Here is a 23,782-nt window from a genome sequence, read left to right on the forward strand (position 1 = left end):
GTTTTCATACTGTTTATTTAATTGTGGCATGTAATATATACATTGCACTTTTTATGCCCAGATTTCACCCTTTTGCCACTTAACTTAGTGATAATTATGCCTTTACCTCATTCAGCATTTATTTGTTTATCTAATCCCTATATATTCACATTTTCACTTAACCTATATCATAGTAGGATGTGAAGCAATCCAAGAGAAAAAACCAGGCTGATTGTAAATAAGCCTGGCTTTGAACTCAAATGCTGAGTAAACATTTTGTTTACAGGTGACCATAATCTGAAGTACAACAAATAATTTTGGACAAATATTAAGCACATGATATAGATTAAATAAACATAATAACTTTCCTGAGTTGTAGGTCTGTGACAAGTATATGTGAATATGGTGTTCCATGTATTATACATACACGTATAGGATTGACACACCTCTCAGGTACACCAACAGCAGCACAGATATATGGTACCAAAATATTGGGAGCAAAATGACTTTCACGGAGACATCAGCAGCTGACCTATATGCAAGATTTGAAACCACAACCTTTGGGATGCATGTCCAACATTCAAGATGCTAACCACTGTGCCACAATAGCTCCCATTTTCAAATAAATGCTGTAAGGGCTAATATTGACCCAATATGTTGCTGAAAATGAGCCATAATCCATTTTTGGGCTTTCTGGGTCCAGTGACCAACAACATGTGGCAACGCATTTTGTCATGAATCAATCACTGTTATATAAGACGCTACATTTTGGTTTTTAAACGTAAAACACTTTGACAATCTATGCTTTAAATTAATGTTGAATGCAGATTGGTGTAAAATTAAGGGAGCTTTCTACTCATTAAAACAACCAATATTCCAAGCAGAAAGTTTATCTTGCTTTATTAAATAGAGGATATTTGCTTGAAACGAGTGAATAATGGATACATTTCATCGAGTGGATGAAAAACTTAATATTTTCACGAGTGGCGAATATTCTTTTTATTTTATGCTCACAAACGTTGGCTACCTAAAGTTTGTGACAGTGAATTGGCAGATTTCTTGCGGTAATATCAGCTGTTTGCCATACATGTTTTGCTGTGCTATGTGTACCTGCGCACAAAATGAGTTCTACATCAGATTGATAAAAATTAACTGAAATTTCCAGAATAACAAACTACAAGTTTCAAGGATAACAGACAGGGATTATTAATAAGACAATGCCATGTACATAAGGAAAAAGTAGTTCACCAACAGAAAATCAAAGGGAGGTAAGTATGTTCTGACCCCAAAAAGTAGTTCCTGTAGTGAAAAAATATTGTTATTTTTTCACTACAGTGAAATATCAATATTATTTTAATTAGAAAATCAAGTAATTCACTGCTTAACATAAAATAAATTGAAATATACAAAATTGAAATGTAATAAACAAATAAAATAAATTTAAAATTGCTTTTGCCAGATTTTTTTAAATTCCTTTTTTAAATAGCTTTATTAGGCATAGATCAAAATAGCTTTTGGAATGGCCTGTTCTCCGTCATCTTTCCATAAGCACTAAAGCTGTAAAAATTATGAAACATCTACCTGGTACCTTTCGATCCTAACAATTGGTTACCTTGCTACCCGATGAAAGGGAAATTGTATTAAATGTGAACCTGAACTGCTTTGATGAAGGTTAATACAAGCCTACTCCCAAGATAAGTATAAGCGTAATTATTACTAATATAAGTGACAAAAAAGCATAATCTGAGCATGAAAGAGTTGTCTATATATTACATGCCATGGTTACAGAAAACTGTATGATAAACACATTTATTTTTGCTACTTACCTGGATCTGCAGTTAAAATTCTTGACACAAATTGGTTAAATCCATGTGGATTAGCAGTTAGTGTGAGAGCATAGAGACAAAATAAATTGATCAATTATTTATGCATAACACTCACTTTAACTATTCGAAACATCTGACTTTCGCTGAATGACTGTGAAGTCCACAAATGATGAATGTTGTATTACATCACTAAAATTCTTCTTTCAAATTGATTTTTCCTTTTCCTGATGCAAAGTGTTTTTAAGTTTAACAAAATCCCTCTCCTCTGGCATTTTTTCAGTCATATAACATCCATGAGTCACATCGATAAAGCCTGTTTTTCTTAATATCTGGCGTCTTTTTTCAGTTTAGACTGGTCTGCTACGTATGTGTGTATCAAAATATGAGTTTGTGACACGTGGTTCCACATTCAAAAAACCTGTTTATATTCTTGGAACTGTTACAAATAGGAAATAAGGAAATAAAAGGTCTAATGATGAATAAATACAAAGCCAATAGTCACATGACACAAGCCTTGAACTGTAATTGGTATTCTGTGCCTTGCTCACTCCTGATGTCTTTGATCTGAACCTGGAAACAGCATAGTTATATGCAGACTTAAAAGTCTGAAAGATTAATAAAGCAGAGATACTTGGAAAATGTAAGCATATTTTGCTGAAAAAGTCTTATACCCTTGGTTGTTATGAAACTGAGTGGTCCTTATATCAAAATCAATATTGGTCCATTCATCCACATCAGGTATGTTCATGTCACAAGTCTTGCTGGGACTGCCCCTGAATTCTTGACACTTACAAATTTTTTTTTAAATTTTGGGCACACAACTCCTCTGTGCTTACCATGAGTTTTTCCCCAAACATCACTGCTGCATACAAGACAGTGTGTATATGTTTACAGTGGGCATGTGGTCCCATCTATTCTTCACATTCACACTGGGATTCTTTAATTCTTCACCCACCCACCCATACTGTTTAAAAGAATGTCTTTAGTGTATAGAACATCTTTGTTCATTTCGGCATTACACTTCGACTTATATAAATCTTGTCACCAAGTGTAGAGATCCTAAAAAGAAACTGATGCGTGTGTGTGTGTGTGTGTGTGTGTATGATTTGGATTGTTGATGTAGCTTTAAGAAACTTTTCAGTCATATCTCTATAATGTCTGCAGCTACTGGCAACAGGGCTAAATCTAGTTATTTAAGGTGCTATGGTATTTATATAAGTGTTAGAAGAGAAGATAAATTTGTATAAAAAATTTCTAAATTCTCTCTAAAAATGTAATAATTGTCTGTCTGACATTTATCCAGAATTCTTGAGGGTCAAACTTAATAAATGCAGTATCACTGTGAATATAGATCCACAAAAATTTGAGTTTGTAAAACAGATATTGGATTCAGAACCTTGCATGACTTCATGCAGTTCAAGTGTACAAAATGGTATTATCTACAGAACACAAGAGAAAAACACTGTGACAGCTACATTTTATAAAACAACATGTGTCATACATATACAGGGGCTGAACAGTCTCACATGGTAAGATCATATTATCTGTAAATGTAGACAGGATGAGAATACCCATGCTAAAGGCAGTTATACGCTGACATCTACACCAATAACTAGATGACATGAAACAGCTCCTAAAGTCTTTGATCTAAATGACTCGGGCAATAAAATTAACACCCCTCCAGAGTGTCAGGCAATTACACGCTCCATAAATCATGACTACAGCAGTGATTGCTTAAGCCTTAATGATTTATTCATGTGTGTACATAAAAAAACAATTAGGAAATTGGAGACCCAAATCAAGAATTAAAACTACAGTTACATGATATTAAGTCAGCACAGGGAAGGGTTAATGAGCAAGTAACCTCATGTGAAACAGCAATTCAGACAGACTCCCAAATATCAACAGTATCAGATGCTCAGACACAGACAATTCCAATACCAGCCAAAAGAAAATGTAAAATAACCATGCAAATAAAAACTGATGCCCAAAGTAATCCTGCATTGCAAACAACAGTATCCCCCTCTCAGTCATGTGTCACACCTGCAACAGCAATAAGTGTACATCCCTGGCCCGCAGTTCAGACAAGTCTGTTACCTTCACCAACAACTGCATTTCCCAGTGCTCAGACAAATGTGTCAAAATCAACACGAGTAATTCACACAACTGAAACACCAATTTCAGCACCCCTTCCTCCAAGATATGTGTTTGAAATACAATCCAGAGTCCAACACACGACATCACAAGCCAGAAAAGATAGGACTCTAATAATAATTGGCTCCTCAATTTTGAAAAGTATAATACCAAGGAGACTTTTTAAAACAGATGTACAGACTTTAAGAGGTGCAAAAATCAACAACATCACAGACAGAATAATGAACAGTGACCTAACCAAATACAAACAAATTATTATTTTAGTAGGTGGAAATGATGCCTGTGTGGGAAGGTCACTAAATCAACACGAAAGAGATTTTGAAAGTTTATTGTATGCTGCTAGGTATTGCAGCCCAAATACATGTAAATTAATGATATCGGGACTACCTCCTCGTGTGGACACCAAGGCTAAAGAAATAAATGATCTGATAATTGACTTATGTGAAGATTTCAACCTACAAGTACATTCCATAATACAAATCTTTCTTTCTTCAGAATCAGGATGTCAACCTTAGGCTCTACCACAGAGACAAAATTCATATAAGCAGAAAAGGAACCTCTCAGCTACTGAGAAATATTAACACGTATGCCCCCATTTTCAAGCACTTTAATGAAGAGTGTGTCTCAACTGTGGAGAAACTGGGCACATGACACAGGTATGCCATCATGGCAAACAGATCGAGTGTTTTAGGTGCCATAAATATGGACACAAACAAAGACTTTGTCCGTCAATGTATACATATTAGGAAGCTGGCAAAGAGGAGAATGCCAACGCTTCATTTACAAAAAACTCTAAATGTACCCAGTGGGACTCTTGACTCTAACTATTCAATGGACACTATTGTAGATGCAAATGTAAATGGATTTTCAGGGTTTGTATGTGACTTTGAAGATGCTAATGTATATGAACATTTAAATATAGAAATAGGATGTCACAATGATAAAAGTAGTATGGAGACAATCTCAGTGAGTACCCCATTGCATGATGACATACATGTAATTGATATGAAACTAAATACAAAAGGTTTTAACATAGGTCACTTAAATGTACAAGGTATAGTCGGAAAGAGAGACCAGATTAAGTTAATGTTGTCTTCCAATGAAAATAATATACATGTTTTAGGACTCACTAAAACCAAATTAAATGCTAACCACAATGATGATCTATTTCACTGTCAAGGCTACAGTAAACCATTGCGTAGGGACAGAGAGACAGCAGGGGGGGGGGATCTTGTTTTATACATTAGGGAAGATGTAAATGTAAAAAGGCGACTTGACTTGGGAGTCACATGAAATTGAGAGTATCTGGGTGGAAATTTTTCAAAATAATGCAAAATCTTTCCTAGCTGGTTTCATTTATAGACCACCTTCCTCCAAAGCAACCGCTCTGGTGGCCTAGTGGTTAGAGCATCTGCATCGGATGCAGGAGGTTGTGGGTTCAATCCTTTGCCGAGTCATACCAAAGACTTACAAAAACGGTACTTACAGCTACCTCGCTTGGCGCTCAGCATTAAGAGGTTAGTGTTAGGACTGGTTGGCCCGGTGTCAGGATAATGTGACTGGGTGGGACATCATGCTACATGTCTGCGGCATGATGCCTCAGAGATAGACATCACTATAAACTGCCACATTGCAGACATCGTAACAATATGACTGAAAAATTGCTAAAGCTACGTTAAAAATCCAAATCACATCACATCACATCCTCCAAGGCATTTTGGAATGATAACTTTTTTAAACAAATGGAAAATGTTCTAGCACAGGAGAAAGAAACATATATACTCGGCGATATAAATAAGGACCTTCTCAATACTCAAATAAGGAACAACTGGATGGAATTTATTGAATCATTAGGCCTAGACCAGGTGGTAAATGAGCCTACAAGGGTAACATAAAAATTGAGCACTCTTATTGATCACATTTATACCAACCTACCAGACAATGTGGCTTGTGTTAATGTACCGAATGTTGGTCTTAGTGACCACTATCCTACTTTTTTGACAAGAAAGGTTAAATGCAAGAAAAATAAGAAAAATGCACATAAAACAATCACTTACAGATCGTTCAAAATTTTTGATGAAGAACAATTTCTCAATGACCTATATAAAGTTCCATGGAGTATGATCCAAAATTTGGATGACATAGATGAAGCCATGAGGGTGTGGATTGACTTATTTATGGATGTAGTATCTAAGCATGCACCACTGAAAGTACATTGAGTAAAGACTGTCTTGGCATCCATCCATCTACGAGAGACGATGGCATAGCTCCAAAGTACGCTTTTGCTTATCCTTCTTTTTAGCTCTCATTTCAGCTTGCTTTATTCTTCTCTTTTCCTCTGCGTTTTGAACTCCCTGCCTGACAGCTAGACGCCAGCTGGAACGGTTGTTTGCACAGCTCTCCCAGTCGTTGACATTGATGTTTGCTGTCTTCATATCCTTCTTGCAAACATCTTTGTAGCGCAGATGTGATCGTCCAGTTGGTCGTGCACCTTCTGCTAACTCCCCATATAACAGGTCCTTGGGAATGCCACCTGGGTCCATTCTCTTGACATGGCCGAGCCAGCGAAGGCGCCTCTCGCTGAGTATGGAGAACATGCTGTTCATGTTGGCGCGTTCTAGAACCTCTGTGTTGGGTACTTTGTCCTGCCACTGGATGTGCAGAATGCGCCGCAGACATCTCAGGTGGAAGCTGTTGAGTTTCCTCTCGTGTCTTGCATAGGTGGTCCATGTTTCGCTGCTGTAGAGAAGTGAGCTGAGCACGCACGCTTGGTAGACACGCAGTTTGGTCTTCTCTGTGAGGTTGGGGTTGTTCCAGACCCTCTGGTTAAGTCTGGCCATCACTGCTGCTGCCTTGGCAATCCTGCCGCCCACCTCAGAATCAATGGAGAGTGAGCTGGAGATGTTAGACCCGAGGTATGTGAAGTTCTCGACAACTTCCAAATTGTACCCATCGATGGAGACAGAGGGAGGGGAGTCTGTGTCCTGTGCCATGACATTTGTTTTCTTCAAACTGATGGTCAGTCCAAATTCCTTACATGCATGGGAGAGGCAGCATACCAGCTGCTGAAGTCCATCTTCCGTGTGTGATGTCAAGGCTGCATCGTCGGCAAAGAGCAATTCACGGATGAGTACCTCTGTGACTTTAGTCTTAGCATGGAGACGGGTGATGTTGAACAGCTTGCCGTCAGCCCTGGTATGGATGTACACTCCCTCGCTGCAGTCCTTGAATGCGTACTGGAGAAGCATGGAGAAGAAGATGGCAAAGAGCATCGGTGCAAGGACACAGCCTTGTTTGACTCCGCTAACGACTGGGAATGCTTCAGATGTTGCGCCATTGAAGCACACTGTGCTGTGCATGTTCTCATGGAACGACATAATGACAGCAAGCAGACGTGGGGGGCAGCCGATCTTCTGCAGGAGTCTGAAGAGTCCGCTCCGACTAACCATGTCAAACGCCTTCTTCAGGTCTATGAAGGCAATGTAGAGGGGCATCCGCTGCTCGCGACACTTCTCCTGCAGCTGACGTAGTGAGAAGATCATGTCTACAGTTGACCTGCCGGCTCGAAATCCACACTGGGATTCTGGGTAGACGCGGGAGGCTAGGATCTGCAAGCGTGCCAAGGCAACACGGGTGAAGGCCTTTCCGACGATGCTGAGGAGGGAGATGCCCCGATAGTTGTTGCAGTCGCTACGGTCTCGTTTGTTTTTGTACAAAGTGACGATGTTGGCGTCATGCATGTCCTGTGGGATGTATCCCTGTTCCCAGCAAAGGCAGAGGAGTGTGTGTAGGGGCTGGAGCAGTGCTGGTTTTCCGCTCTTGAGGACTTCAGGCGGAATGCCGTCGCTTCCAGGAGCCTTCCCACAGGCTTGGCAATTTCTCAATGACCTATATAAAGTTCCATGGAGTATGATCCAAAATTTGGATGACACAGATGAAGCCATGAGGGTGTGGATTGACTTATTTATGGATGTAGTATCTAAGCATGCACCACTGAAAGTACATTGAGTAAAGACTGATATTAAACCTAATTGGCTTACTACTGAAATCCTAGATGCTATGAAAACACGAGACAAATTCAAGGCTATGGAAAACCATGCACAATATAAAGTATGGAGAAATAAAATAACAGGTATGATTAAAAAAGCATCAAAAATCTTATTATCAATCATTGCTTGAAAACAAAAAGAGCAACACAAACTCCATTTGGAAAGTCTTCAATGAACTCACTGGAGGAACGCACAAAAAACAGACAAATAAATTCACTCACTTCTGGTAAATGACACCATAGTCACTGATGAAACTGACATTGCAAATGTTTTCAATGATTTTATCATCAACATTACCACAAAGTTAAAAGAGCCAGTGATAGAAAACAACTTTAATGAACTGAAAAAGTTCTGCAGCAGCAAAATATTCAAGGAGGTATGTTTCTCTACCCTACCAGTGTCAGAAATCTTTGTTAAAAAATGTCTCAGTGTACTTGATACCGAGAAAGCTACAGGACTTGAACAGATTGGTCCATGACTCATTAAATCTTGTGCCTTTGCTATTGTAGATAGCATAACATTCATAATTAATTTAAGTATTGCAACCTCATCTGTCCCCAAAATATGGAAAACTGCAGAAGTAACTCCTATTCACAAATCTGGTTCTAAGGATGATGCTGATAACTACCGACCAATCTCAATACTACCAAACTTGTCAAAATTGATTGAAAAACATGTCCATGACTCATTCATGTCATATTTAACCAAACACTTGCTGTTACACCCTAATCAATCAGGCTTTAGACAGAACCTTTCCTGTGAGACTGCCTTGATCTCCCTAACTGATAAATGGCTTCAAGCACTTGACCAAGGTAGAATAATAGAACTGTATTTGTAGATTTCAGGAAAGCTTTTGACATGGTGGATCATGAAATCCTTTTGAAGAAACTGAAAATCTACCAGTGTGATGAAAGAACAATTAGATGGTTTACTTCGTACTTAAATGAGAAAACACAGCATATTTACATAAATAATGTTCTGTCTGAACCTGGAACAATTAGATATGGAGTACCACAAGGCTTAATTCTAGGTCCACTACTATTCATTTTATTTATTAATGACCTACCACTTTTGCTAAGAGACTCAATATCATCTACAGATCTCTATGCAGATGACACAATGTTGTCAGACATCCAAAACACAAAGCATGAACTCAAAATTTCTTTACAGAATGCACTTAACAAACTGGAAAACTGGTGTACATGCAATGGCATGGTGGTAAAACTAAAATATTACTTATCTCAACACGGCAAAGAAGGACAAATCTTGATAGTGATGAACTGTGTCTGACAAGGAAGGATAAAAATTTGCAAATGGTCTGTCACGATAGACTAATTGGTGTTCTGGTAGATAATAACCTATCATGGACTGAACATACCAAACATACCAGTAAAAAAGTCAATTCAAGTTTATGGCTTCTCAGTAGGATAAGACATTTTCTCCCTGAAAGGCACAGAAAACTATTTTATAACAGTTGCATACAACCCTATTTGGACTACTGTTGTACAGTATGGGGTAATTCAAATGATAAAAACACAGCAAAGACTATTTGGGCTAATATCAATCCAGAAAGAAAGCAAGGAAAGTTTAGCTGGTAGGTTAAAAATATTACCTATTAAAGACCGAATCTGTTTGAGAAAAGCTAAATTAATGTACAGGATATCTCAGAATAGTGCTCCTGAATATTTACAATCACCATTCCAGTATAGGCTACCTGGTAATTCTCCCCACCTGCGATCCATGTCTACCAAACAGTATAAAATTCCCAAACCAAATAAGGAGTTATTTAAAAAAAAAGCTTCCAATACTCTGGAACTCTACTGTGGAATAGTAATCCAGTTGAGATTAGAAATGCCCACTCTATTTCTTTCTTCCAAACCCAATATATCCAGTGGCTTCAGAGATGCAGCTTAAATAAATTAATTCCTTTGTATGAGGGCCTCAAGGTAGATTAGTTTTTAGCTAATTGTGTTACCCTCTTTAAATAAGGCCATTATGTCTATGATAGAGGAGTACCTCTTTGGTCACTTAAATTTAGAGGTTGAGATTCTGGGTCAGTATCAGCAGCTATTCAAATGCAGTGGTGTCCAGTTACAGTGCTAGCTGAGAAATTGAAACAAACAAGGGAGTATGACAGTTAAAGTATGTGTTTGTAAAGCTAATTAAAATCAATTATAGCAAGTTTGCCTTAATGCTTAAACATTAAAATTATTTACCAGTTGTGGGGAAATTTGAATCTCTCTTAGTAGATGTAAAATGCTTAAAATAGAGTTGGGTAGCTATAGTTTAATTTGGAATTAGTTTGCTCATAAGGATAAAGTTTACAATTAATTTCCTACTTAATATAATATATTTGGAAATTCCAACAGAATCAGTGGGAAAAGAGTATGTGTGGAGAGTAGATATATGACTTTATTTGGGATTATATCATTATATTTTGTGCAATTTGATATGCAGATTAGAGTTAGATAAAGGGTCTGCACCTAACACGATCAGTCAAGAAGTTTAGTTCTAGAACAGGTCTTCAGGGAATGCTCTCTCTGAAGTCTACTAGAATTGTTTATAAGCCAAGTCAAACATAGTACAGGGAGAGCACATCAATAGTCAAGTTGAAACCAGGCAGAACAGCACATCATGATGGAATTAAATACTGCAGCACATAGCGTGGCACCAAGATGGCTGCCAGCCATGGCAGTTATTCTGGCACCAGCCCTAAGAGCCATTAAGGTACTTGGAGAAAAAAAAGGTTTCAAATTGTAGTCTGCGAGCTGGAGCCCAGAGAATAGCTATTATATTGACCTGGGACACTAATACTGAGGGTGAGGATCTGAATATTGAGGGATTGGGAAACTATGGTATAGCTAAAAAGAATAGCAATAGGAAACATATCAGAAGGAAACCTGCTTAAGACAAGGCGGCTACCCATTCCCATACACTGGCTAGGGATTTTGGCAATATACCTGGACACCTACACCAGATACAGGCTCCCAAATACTTAGTACAACAACATATTCCCAGACCATGAATCAGCTGAATATACAGGACATGGATACTCAGACATACACTACCATTTCGGAAGTTACTACAAAAACTGAGACATCATTACAGCTTGACTTGGAAGAAGAGCAAACCTAAGAAATAGAGGAAGAAGAAGTGATCGGTGAGGATGTTGATGATGAAAACCAAAAAATTGTGCAATGCTATGAAAAACTAGGAATGGAAGAAACTTTAACCAGTCATAAAAAGGCTAAAAACTGTATTAGCTCAGTGCAGTATATAGCCTGGCAATCATTAAGGACTAATAGAAAACATTAAGCTCGCAACAATGTTTTTTTCACAGAACATCCTTTCTCAGCATTATTACACAGCCTTCCAGGAATACCCTCTCACCACCCTCATAGAGTATGCCAGTAGAGTATGCCCATGAGTTAGCGCAAATGTACAGGTTCGAGGCAATACCAAAGGAAACAAACACGGCGGCAGAGATATGGGATAAAGAGAACCGCTGGAAAACCTTCAGGCTGCTGACCTAAAAGTCATTTTTAGGGCTCCAAAATTGCCTTTTTTTTAAGGGAATCCATTTTGGCTTGGAATCCCAATTCGATAAAACCAATCAGCAAATCTGATCCTTTGGCATCCATTCAAAATTACAACCTATAACCTAATATTGACGGAAATTCGTAATAGTCACTTTGACTAAATTCGAGTAGGATAGTTTTGGAATACTTATGTACCCTTAGTATGCAAAATCTTATGTATAGGATAATAGGATTTTTTTAATACTGTATTTGATTTGATTAATTGCGCAGGTGGCTAACACATTATTGGCATCTTAGTATTGTCCGTTATAAATAACTGGACTAGATTTGATCAAGTATGAGCTGGCATTTCAGGGTTCTGTGTGCTTGCACCTTCTGCAATGTCCCTTCCCTCCTTACCTCTCCTAGCCATTTGTACCGTGACGGAGATCTGGAACAATTTCTACCCATCAAAATTCTGGTGTCCCAATGTGATGTCATAGTCGCAACCAATCGTGATGAGAGTCTCATTCTGCTTTCGTTGACATCTGGCTCTAAGAACAGACTGGAACCTTTTACATTTTAACATGAGTGTGTGTTGTGTTCATTCCCACTCATGAATACCTTACATTCAGGTCATTTGGGACTTCAAAAATTGTCCCACAACATGAGGTCTAATTGTAACAGGGTTCCCACACTACTGGAAAATCAGGAAAAGGTCGGGATAGATGATAATTTTTTCCCGACTGTGAAAAGCCCTGGAATTTCGCAAATATTGATAAAAGTCAGAAAAAGCCAGGAATTTTCCAGCACGACTCGACGCCCGAAACAATCACATAATTGAGTTGTAACTAAACTGATCATGAGTTAAATTTATCGATTTTAGCCAGAATATTCGGAGGGCGCAATATGGATTATTTGGTTGCTTGCAATGAACATATATACCATGTAAATCCAAATGCCCAGTGGATTAGATTCACCTAGTAGACTTTTATTTTTAAAGTCAGTTCAGTATCCGTATCTTTCCTTACATGGAAGATATTAAAACCAATCTAGCATCACAAGAGGCCATCATTGTGGTGGCAAAGCGTAGCCGCTTACTAGATGGCCTAGCAAACTTTAAATGTTTCTAGATAAAGTGATACATGCATGACATCGATATGAAAATGACTTATTTTCTCAGAAATTGTGAGTATTAAAATTTTTATTTCTTTAATCTGCTGAAAGACAAGATAAAACCACGTCATTGATGAAATGTGACCTGGTGCTCATGATTTTCATTGCTAGTCGCATGAGTACTGTAAAAAAATCTAACAACCCACCTTTTCAAATGTTGTAGAGAAAAAAATAAAATATTAAATAAAAGTCGTATACTGGTTGTAATAAGAATGCAAAAATGAAAGAACACAAGATTCTCCATATTTATATATTCTGAGAACAACTTTTGGAGTATTGTTGTATCACAAGACTACCATGTTGACGTGTGATCTATTCTTGATAAATCAGACTTGCCAGATTGCTGGTTTTTAAAAAAAGTATCCGACTTTCATTTAATGTAATTGAATTTCTGTACAACAACATTATAAAGGAGTTTGTTTTTGATATCACGTGACTATTGGACTCCGATGTCCTCATTTGAGATTTGCAAAGTCATGTGACTAGTAATGCAAATGGCAAGTACTGGTAAGGTTTCATCTACACCATAGTTTCACCTTGTTTGACTGCTGATTAACAACATAACAATTCTGATGCTTGCCATTTCTGAGAAAATAAATAATTTTCATATCGATTTCATGCAGGCATGAGTCGATATAACAAAAGTTTAAATTTTCTATGCCTGCTGGTAAGCAACTACCATATACAGTTGCAATTACCCCACACCCCTACCTAAATGTCCAAATATGAAAAATGGAGTGGGAATATTCAGAGAAACCTTGGATTAAAAAACGGACTGATAGTCATTTTAAGCCAAATTTGTAGTCTAATCTCGGAGCTGAAATGAGAAATTGTTGTCTATTGTATTATATATATTAAAAAACAATACAAGCTCCTGTGTCAATACCTGTTTGGGGACTGGTTTAAGGAATTACAAGAAGACAAGTTGATTTTACAGAAAATTCCGTCCTTGTTTGTACAACAGTATATAATTTTTAAGGTCTTTTGTCATAATTTAAATCAATCCTTTTGAAAATGTTTTTTAAATGATGTATTTTTAACCAGATCATCTTCAGGAGATTAGGTTGTTAAAAAAATCTTGTTGGGGTTTTTATTGGCACAAATAAATTCAGGGTTAAACTCTTTTCGTTACAAGGCAAGATTCTAATTATTTGTGTTTATTTTTTTATACTGTAATAGGAAATGTTACTTTCTATGAGATGCATATATATATATTGCTATAGAATTCTTTAGAATTAAAGGTTTGAAAGGAAAAAAACATAATTTATGTTCATTATGTTGTTCTCACTTAGCAACATAATGCAGCAAAGTAAAGGTAGAATTTTTATTCTGTACATTGGAATTACTGTACATGCTAATTTATTGGAATCAAACTTGTTTCATGTGATGCCTTGTAAGGTTTTGTACATGATCATCTTTTCTGACTTCAATGTTTTTGAAGAGTCTTGAAAGAGAAACACCTTTTGATTTAGAAAATTCATGTTTTGTACTCTAAAATGTTCTTTATTTCCATTCTGTAATGGTCATATGTGAACCTTGAAAAAAGTAATTTCATCTTGGAAAAACCCTGGACATATACAAACAAATAAATCACTTTCTGGCAGTGACTCTTGTGAATGGTAGCATAACTGCAAGATTGGAATACTTGATTCATATGGTCATTATATAGTGTTCATTTGCATTTCAAATAAACAATCTAGATTCCTTATAATTTCTCCAACAATTATTATTTCAACATAACTCAAACAGTTGTAAATAAAAAATCCTGTTCTGATCTTCAAATCTTATTGAACCAATCAAATGCCAGAGCACACATTACAACTTTCTATAGGCCAAGTGTACTATGAATTCCATGCTTGCTTATGTAACCCACATTCATACTTGCACACATTCTTGACCTGCTTAGTTGGTGATTTCATCATTGATCAGCCTTGTCATGAATGGTTGAGACTCGCAAAAACAAAGAGTAAATATATTTTACTATAGTGATAATCACTGAATTAAAGGATTTAAAATATAACTTCAAATACAGATTTTAATAGTTCAAAAGATAATACATAATTCCATAAAGCTTTACAGTGGGAAATCCAAAATGTATACACTTTTCTTTTGTGTTGGAAAATGGGTCGAATGAGACGATTAAGTTATAAAGAAATTTTGTAGACACTCCACCTCTTATATCATTTTCTGAATGTTGCTGAAGCAAAATAGCCCATTTTCAGCCTATTTCATGGATGTAAACCCATTTCAGTCATACTAAAGATAGAATCTTGAATGTACTGATTCAAATAATTACTTTCTGCATTGACAACCAGGTGATTCACATTCCAGTGTTTTGAACACTAAGCACCTCAACATTAAAAAGGATCTATACGTACCTTTCCACTGGTTCTTTCTTTCATCAAGAGACCCATGCATTTTTTTCTTCAGTTCATTTTTTAGTTAGGAGATTGTTAAACAACTATATTTTGATGTCGTGTTTAATTTCCAATCGATGTCTTTCGATAATATGTAGAGTCAGGTTTCTGGCAATGTACTTGGAGCAGTGCTGCCCCCTCTCCAGTGGTTGAGAAGTACACTTTACTGTGATTGCCCATTGGAAATTCCTAATCAGTGGAATTCAGTTCCTCTACTTAATTTTTTTATGTTGACTGAGAATTTTAGAATTTGTTGAACATGAAGATTATCGTGATGTTGTTACTGCTTATTATTTTATATTCTAAAATACAATTTTTATTTATTTATTAGTTAAACTTGAATGGCATTCTCTCTAAGTCTTTTTACCCCATTGTTTACTGTTCATCTTCCCAGCATAGTAACCAAATGTCTACGTCACCTAGGCGTACTTAAGTTTTAGTGTCATTTTACAGGTGATATACAGGAGTGAGGATGTAATGCACCCAAAACCACTTAAAAGTAGCCATTTCTTGACTGACTGATAAAAGATTTCCTAAACTGCTGTATATTGGAATAATAGGTATTTGAGCAGATATGGTTGTACAGTTTAACAAATCCATTGAAATATTTGCAGTAATCAAGGTTGATTGAATTTTTGGCTGAATCTTCATAGCAAAGAGTCTCGACAATTATAAACTTTAAACCTGTGCAATTTTGCTATTTGACAATGGATTTGATATTTATCAGAGAAACAACATTGAGTGGATATTTTTGAGCCTGGCCATTGTACATTTACAAAATAATTCACAGTAGATACAGTAGAATTGAATCTGTTTTGCATTGGCCACCACATATATGTCACATTCAAACTTGACATTTGTTTTCTCCCAAAGATAATACCAAGAGAATGTTGCCCCAGCAAATTTTGTTAATCACCTCTAAAACTTTGACATGTCACATTGATTTCCTTAGTGTTGCATTGGTTTAGATAGGAATATGAGATATTAGTCCATCACAAGACACATCGGTTTTCTGAACTTGGCATGTTCCTGGGTAGAGAATTGTCATGTGATCTATTTCTTAGTGTTTTGTTTGGATTAAGGTCTATTTGTGAGTGCAGCCAGATTGAGCAAATTTCAGTGTTTGTTCATATAAGTTGCTTAGCTTTGCTGCAAAACAAAATATACAAAATTATGATGTGGTTCCCTATCATTTTGGAGAAAACAGTTATAGATAAGCTTACATCATTAAGGTCTTAGACAGGCTTATAGTAAATGATATTTGTTGATATTAATGTGAATAGCAGAGACTACATCTGTCAACTAATTTAAATAAAACTTGATTTTCTGTGTGTGTCATTGCTGTGGTTGTTTGTTGCATGTAGACACAGCTAAATGTATCATGTGACTTTGACTCTGATATTGTTCTAGAATGGGAAAAATATTAATCGATGCTGTTGCATTCGGAAATTTGTCTGCAACAAACCTTTGCTTTCTTATTACAGGTATTGCAACTACCACAGTGGCCCCATCATCAGGTAAGTTGTTGAATTTGATATGTTGCCTCTCTGAGATCAGTCTTGCTTTCTGTATATCTTTTTCTTCCATTTGTTGCATAATCCTGTAAATACAGTAAAATCCTGCAGTGTTTGTAAGGATTCCATGTAACTTGGTAAATAATATGCTATAGTGGGGAAACACAGTATACATTTCTCAGTGAGAATAGTGGCATGAAAACATACAAATATTTAAAATGACCATTTTTTTATGTGCTGCTAACATCAAAATTTCCAACATTATGCATAAATATTTAATTTTTTTATGTCATGTGTATAAGAATCCTACTTCGCATGATTCAGATTTTCAGTTATAAAGGATGACTTATAAATGAGTATCTACAGTACTCTTTTTTTAAAGATGACAATGCAGCTGTTGTTTTTTTTTCACTAATCAGCAGCAATGGCAAAGTGTTGAGTGACTTTTGACTAAAATATACAATGCTTTTAGTCTTTAATAAAAATGCTATTCCTAAATCTGGTTATATCAGGGAAACCACCAGCTTCTTTGACTTTGCCAAAGCCATGCCAATAAGTATAGACAGTTGGCTAAAGGTCTGCTAACTAACCAACTCCCCAGAAAATTAAAGCTTCATATGGTGCTTAGAGAAATTATAATGTCCTCCATGGTGCAGGCTGGATATGTGATGTAATTAAGTTAATAAAACCAGGTCACAGACTTTATGTGGGCCACAGGCCAGTGATTGCACATGCCTGCTATAAAGTGCAATGAAAATCCACATCTCATCTGAAACAAAGCTCAATGCAAATGCAGACCACATATCTTAGGTGCTACATTTGCTTACAACACAATAACCTGTAAAATTCACTTAGGAAATTTCAAAAACCTGACCCAAATAAACATATTTACCACTACTTGTTTACCTGAATAATAATCTTGATATTAAGTTACACATAGATAATAATTTACCTATGTACTAGTTGTTGATGTAAACTAAAATTAAAATTTAAAAAATATAAATGAAAAAACAGAGCAAAAGAGTCAATCAGACCAAGCAGACATAAACTCAGCTTTGGACAAGGTTAAGTCCAGCATACAATGTTAATTACAATATCATGTAATGAAATAAAAGAAAATTTTAAACTAACAAACACTTAAATTAAATATACATAACAAAGGCAGCACATTTGATACTATCAAAGACTTGTAATGCAACTTGTTTGGCAATTGGTACAGCGAGTGATGTCAAAGCCCTGAGAACTTTTTTGAACAACCATGAACATCACCAAGTCCAGTTCCTTAATATGTCATGTAAATGGGTTTCCTCGCATTTGCAGTGTGCATGGGTTTCACGTGTCCATGAATGAGATTGTTATATCTCAATGACAATTCAATCTCTGATGTACAGTTGCATTGTCAATATTTCACCCTGCAGATCTACAATATGCCTGTATTTATCCATAAGGGTAAAATGAATATGTCAACTGAGTATTATGACATACAAGATACACATGTATAATAGATATCAAATCACCTGGTTCCACTCAAACAGAATATAACCCTGAACAACTATGCCTGTCTTTTCAGACCTGATTTCATAACTGCCACTAACCACGTCATAATTTAAATTGATCTGCATCCTGTCAGGTGCAATATGATATCCATTCCCATTCCTGCACTCAAAATTTGTTTATTGTATCGAGTATCGTTCAGCCGTCCAAGAACTGTTCTCAGCAATGACTATCCAATGTTAATAAATATTGTGGAGATTCAATGGCCATAACAGAGCTGAGTATGGGCTCTTCTTCAAGTATATAAATTTTGAGTCCGTGCCAGTAAGCCCAGAAATTCTTCATCAGTCCTTATCATTGACTGAGATAATGTCGTACGCTCATGTAGGAAGTTCTTCTATACCCCAAGTTGTTCCACTATCTGCTGCTAACATTGTGGGCAGTCCACCAAACAGTTGTGATCAGCTATTAGGTCAATTGTAATACACTTGTAGTGATGCAAGTGTGATCTCAAGCATGCATGATTCAGTGGGAACTGATGCAGAAAAGGTCACACTAAATTCTGATTTCATTGACTGAATTGCAATCATCGAGGTAACACTAGGTTGTATTTACAATTTATTGCATCTCAGCATATATTTTGCATAGCACACTCACACTGTCTCATTTGTTTCAGAACTTATTATCCATGTTGTGTACATCATGGATATATCAACAAGTTCATACATCATTGCATGATATGTGTCTCTATTCATGATGTTGAAGGTGAGCAGCTGCTGACAACCTGATGCAGCCTCATTGATGACTTCAGATGTGTTGTTTCTGGACAAACTGATTCCATGAGTGTTCATTGATGGGGGAAAAGAAATCAATGATAGTGTTACCACATAATCTCAACTGTCTTTTATAACTTAACCCTTTTGGAAAGCCTTTCAGAACATCATAAACCGCTCTGGTGGTCTAGTGATTAGAGCGTCCACCTCGGATGCAGGAGGTCGTGGGTTCAATCCCCGGCTGGGTCATACCAAAGACTTACAAAAATGGTACTAACAGCTGCCTCGCTTGGCGCGCAGCATTAAGAGGATAGTGTTAGGACTGGTCGGCCCAGTGTCAGGATAATGTTACTGGGTGGGACATCATGCCACATGTCTGCAGCATGATGCCCCAGTGCTAGACATGACATAAACTGCCACACAGCAGACATCGTAGTGATATGACTGAAACATTGTTAAGAGCTACGTTAATAATCCAAATCACACTCACACATGCACACAGAACATCACACAGTGGCCAGCGGCGCAATCAGATACAGCCAATACCATGTTAGCCATCATAAAACCATATTCAGCAACAGGTTAGTTTTTGCTGATGCAGCTGGACCAATGAATATCGCACAAAGTTTGGAAACACAGTTCCATCACCATGCTTAGATGGTTTAGGTGTTGTCTATGCAGAGAAGTCAGTAATGGAAAAATATTTGTTTTTACCGAAAGCATCTGTGAATTTCCTTTTATGTGATGCCATTGAATAATACAGTATTATTAAATGAACATGTCTTCATATTGTGTGCAGTGTATGTATGTATGTATGGCAAAACCAACTCAAGTTTAGACAAACAGTGATATAGCTGCGATCACTGGAACTTGTGTTTGGTGTGGAGCAAAGATATTCGTGTTTGTGGATCAGATTAGTATATCCCATTCCCTATTGTCATATAAATGAATGTAGTATTTAAAAGGTTGTTTTCCTTGAAAGTGGTGCTACAAAAACACGCTTAAGATGGCTGATGTTTACAGCAATGGAGTAGAGGCGTCAAAAAATGCTTTCATGTGAATGGAGTAGAGGCGTCAAAAGGCGCTACCGTGTGAATGGAAGAGAGGCATCCAAAGGCGCTTGCGTGAGGTAAAGGGTTATATATTTTTTAAAAGTTTTGCCACCAATGATAGAGACCTCAGAATGATAAAAAACTGTTGTGTTACAAGTAATTAATTACTGAATGATGACAAAAAAATAAATAAATAAATGGTAATATAATATTAATAGCAACACTACTTAATTCCTCTACGGGAGATATCTTAGCTCGACAGTTATCTCCCTTGAGCAATAATAAAAAATTGTGTTTTGTTTATATTTTTCGAAAAAGCAGATCTAGTAATATTATCTTCAACATGTTTTACTGAGTGCTGGCAAATATCAAAATAACTGCATTCATTGATTGAAATGTTTCTTCACCAGTTTTTGTATTTACAGACTTAACAAGTCTTGCAATTTTTTAATGTTTGCTAGTATTTCCAAATCTGCTGTTCTGGCTTGTGTAATGGCTCGCAAATTATCTAAAGAGTTATCAAGTTTCTGGTTATTAATATGATTGATCACAAGACCGTCTTCGAGTACCCCCCAAAAACACTCATAAAAGAACCTGTGACTGAAATAATGCTTATTCCCCCTAGTATTGATCATGAGATAACCAGTATTAGTGACATTTCCAACTGTTTTGTTTAGTCCACAGTGCCTGATAACACCATCATGAGATGCCTCGTAATTCTTAATGATAGGATGTCTCACAAATTCTTTTTGCTCCATGTATGTATAATATAACTAGATAATCTTTCACATTATAATCTAGCCATTATTACCAGTGTTATTTTTTATCATAATATCTTCTGAGCTCTCTGTATTTTTTACCACCACATTGCACACACAACTATGTGTTTCCTCTAACCCCAACACCACATTTCAAGCATGGTTTAGGTCCTAAACTCCCTCTCCATACACTTTGTAAATGATATCCGCAGAATTCGTTTACACACTCTTTGTCACAAGGAGTTGTAGAGCCTATCATAAGCCACCTACATTTATTCTTTGTTTGAACCATTATATACATATAATATATCAATTTAAATATATATTTGTTTTAATTATAATATGAATAAGATATATCCCATGATTAAAATTAAGCCTTCTAAAGATAAATTTAATCGTGACAGAATATCCCCTGACTTACCGATGTGAGCTCTGGTTGATCCAACGAATAAAAGCTTGATTAATACTATTCATGACACCAAGGAAGAATTTGACAAAGATTTCGCATGTCATGTGTGATCATTGTTTAAAATGCGCAACACCGATGGTGTCAATCAATGCTACAACGAATGACAAACAAATGGCAAAGATTATTATGTCGACAATCGAATGATATTTTTTCAGAGTAAAGTTTATTGTATTTGCAGAAACAAGCAATAATACTTGGATATCAGTGACAAATGTGACCCTGTCCTTCATAATGAAAAAATTGCCATATTAAGTAACAATTCCAAACCAGGGATGTTGACTGGTATTGACAAAATGTATTATGAAAGAGTGTATCCTGTAACTGTGGTTATTTATGGAATTTATCCAATAAATGATAAACCCAGCATTAATAATCTAAAACCAATGAAATTTTCAAAAATAAATTGTAGCCGAACAAGTAACAGAACATTTTACAAACACGATATGTGGAAATGGTTTAACGGATAGTAGACATAAAATAATAAACAAGTGGGGAGAAATAGATGAAGATACCAGAGCGTCTGTCAGAGACATCACTGAGCTAGGAAAGAAACTAAAATTTCTGGTAACATTAAGAACAATAACTGGAGAGATTTTATACAAATCAAAATATAAATCGAAAGGAGCTTTGATTGAAATTATTGATCATAATGCGCATGCATGGACTAATACAGTAAAAATATATCCACGAATCGAACTGTTAAATTTTACCAAGGAGATATATTTGATTTTATGAACGAAATCAGTAAGAACAATCCTGTATCAGTATGGTTATTTCAAAGTTCCAATAATGGAAATTACGATCAGTTTGTACAGCTTAATGGTGATAATTATCATACAGAATCTCTCTATGAATAAATGAAAAGTCTTGCGTTGAAATATACCGATGACAATGATGAACAGTTACTCACTGAGTAACTGTTTTACCATTCCGTCAGTTACTGCACATTTTGCTTGAGAGAAAAATTTATGGAAACCAACACGATTGGATTTTCTTCAAGTAATATAACACAGTTGTGTTGAATACTTACACGGTGGATTATGGAATACTAGATATGACTATAGAGATGTTATTTCAGTTGATATGGTTGCATATTATCAGGGACGTTTTCTTGGTATGTGAGAGTCTTCTATGTAATTTGAGCGATTTGGACTTCACACACACGAGATGACTATGGATAAATGACCATTACCAGATTTTGTCTGGATTCGCTTATATCGAGTCACTTAAGTTTGCAGAAGATCTTCATCTGATTTGTTATGTCTGGTTTGGCAAACACTTTTCAGAAAAATTGTGGGCATGAACAGTATTATTACGGTATATGCTTGATTTAAAAATTTTGTCAACAGTAGGTGAAGCAAGTATATAATATTGTCTGCAGAAAGAAGTTTGGTTACCACAACAAAAAGAAATATTCTGATGATGAAAATCCTGATATGACTGATTTTGAAAATAAAATCACAAAAGATCTTGGCAGAAAAATAATCGGTAAATTCACCCAAGGAGGATCATATGATCATAAACGACATTGTACAAGATTGATTATGGATGATGCTGAACTAGATTTTATAATTGCTGATACAACGAAAAGAAATAAGTTTAAATTTATCAGACAGAACAAAATTAGGTACAATAGTGAGTTATATTGACTGTGAGTCACCGCAGTTTACTCATTTAAGATCTTCAATGTTCGCATATTATTGATGATAAATAAAGGTTCTGAGTTTGCTGTAAGAGTTGCTACGGATTCATTTTATATCAACAAGAATACAGGATCGCTAGAACAACTACTTATTCTTCATGGGGTGAATGGAGAAAAAAACAAGAAAATATTGTTATGTATATTTTATTTAGTTATATCTGATTTAATATATATTTATTTCAGTTTAATTGTTTGTCAGTTTTTTAATTTTTTTATTTTTCATTACATGATATTGTAATGTGACTTTATTCAATAGAGGTGATACTTTTTCAGAAAATAGTTTGACCTTGACTGTTAGTTTACGAACACCAGGTGTTGATCTAAATCCTGACCTCATTTCAAAATTTTGTAGCAATCATCATAAACAAGTTCTATTTTATTTTAAAATGATTGGTTGTCAAGGTTATGATGGGATTTCAGGTTTAAGATGTTAACAATATTTTTAGTAAAATGATTGGTTTTCATCACGGTCACACTGGGTGTACATGACCTATAACAGGTACTTGCTGTCTATAAACTTCTAGAAGATGATCATGTGACCCCTTGTTCACATTTAGAATACAGTTTAACTGATATTTTGAAGAATTAAGTTTAGTAGTAACTGGGCTGTTAAACTGTTGCATGTTGTGCTGTTTGGAGTCATTTCAAATTCCTTGGTTTGGAGTCATTTCAAATTACTTGGATTCAAAAGGATCAATTCTGTTATTTTTCTGGAAAATATGTGTGCTCATGTAATATTGTGGAACAAGTACAGTTTTGTTTAATGAGTGATAATTCTTGTTTCTACAAGGAACTGTAGACTTAAACAATACAGATTGCAGCATACGTCATCATCTTCCATCTTGGATTCTTCGTCGGGATTCAAACTTGAAATCAGTAGAACATTTTGTTATTAGGACTT

At 36.0% G+C, this 23,782-nt stretch overlaps 1 protein-coding gene across 5 annotated transcripts in view; it reads left to right on the top strand.

Annotated features, from left to right (window-relative positions):
• The window catches only part of LOC149795955 (uncharacterized), a 106,356-nt gene that overhangs the window by 52,019 nt on the left and 30,555 nt on the right, over positions 1-23,782 (top strand). For all 5 annotated transcript variants that reach the window (XM_089965877.1, XM_089965875.1, XM_089965879.1 and 2 more), the window contains one exon: positions 16,604-16,636. In XM_089965877.1, coding sequence (XP_089822003.1) covers positions 16,604-16,636 — 33 coding nt within the window. The remainder of the gene's footprint in view (positions 1-16,603; positions 16,637-23,782) is intronic.

Source organism: Sinohyriopsis cumingii, chromosome 7 (genome assembly GCF_028554795.1).
Source record: "Sinohyriopsis cumingii isolate HCF-2022 chromosome 7, ASM2855479v2, whole genome shotgun sequence".
Taxonomy (NCBI): domain Eukaryota; kingdom Metazoa; phylum Mollusca; class Bivalvia; order Unionida; family Unionidae; genus Sinohyriopsis; species Sinohyriopsis cumingii.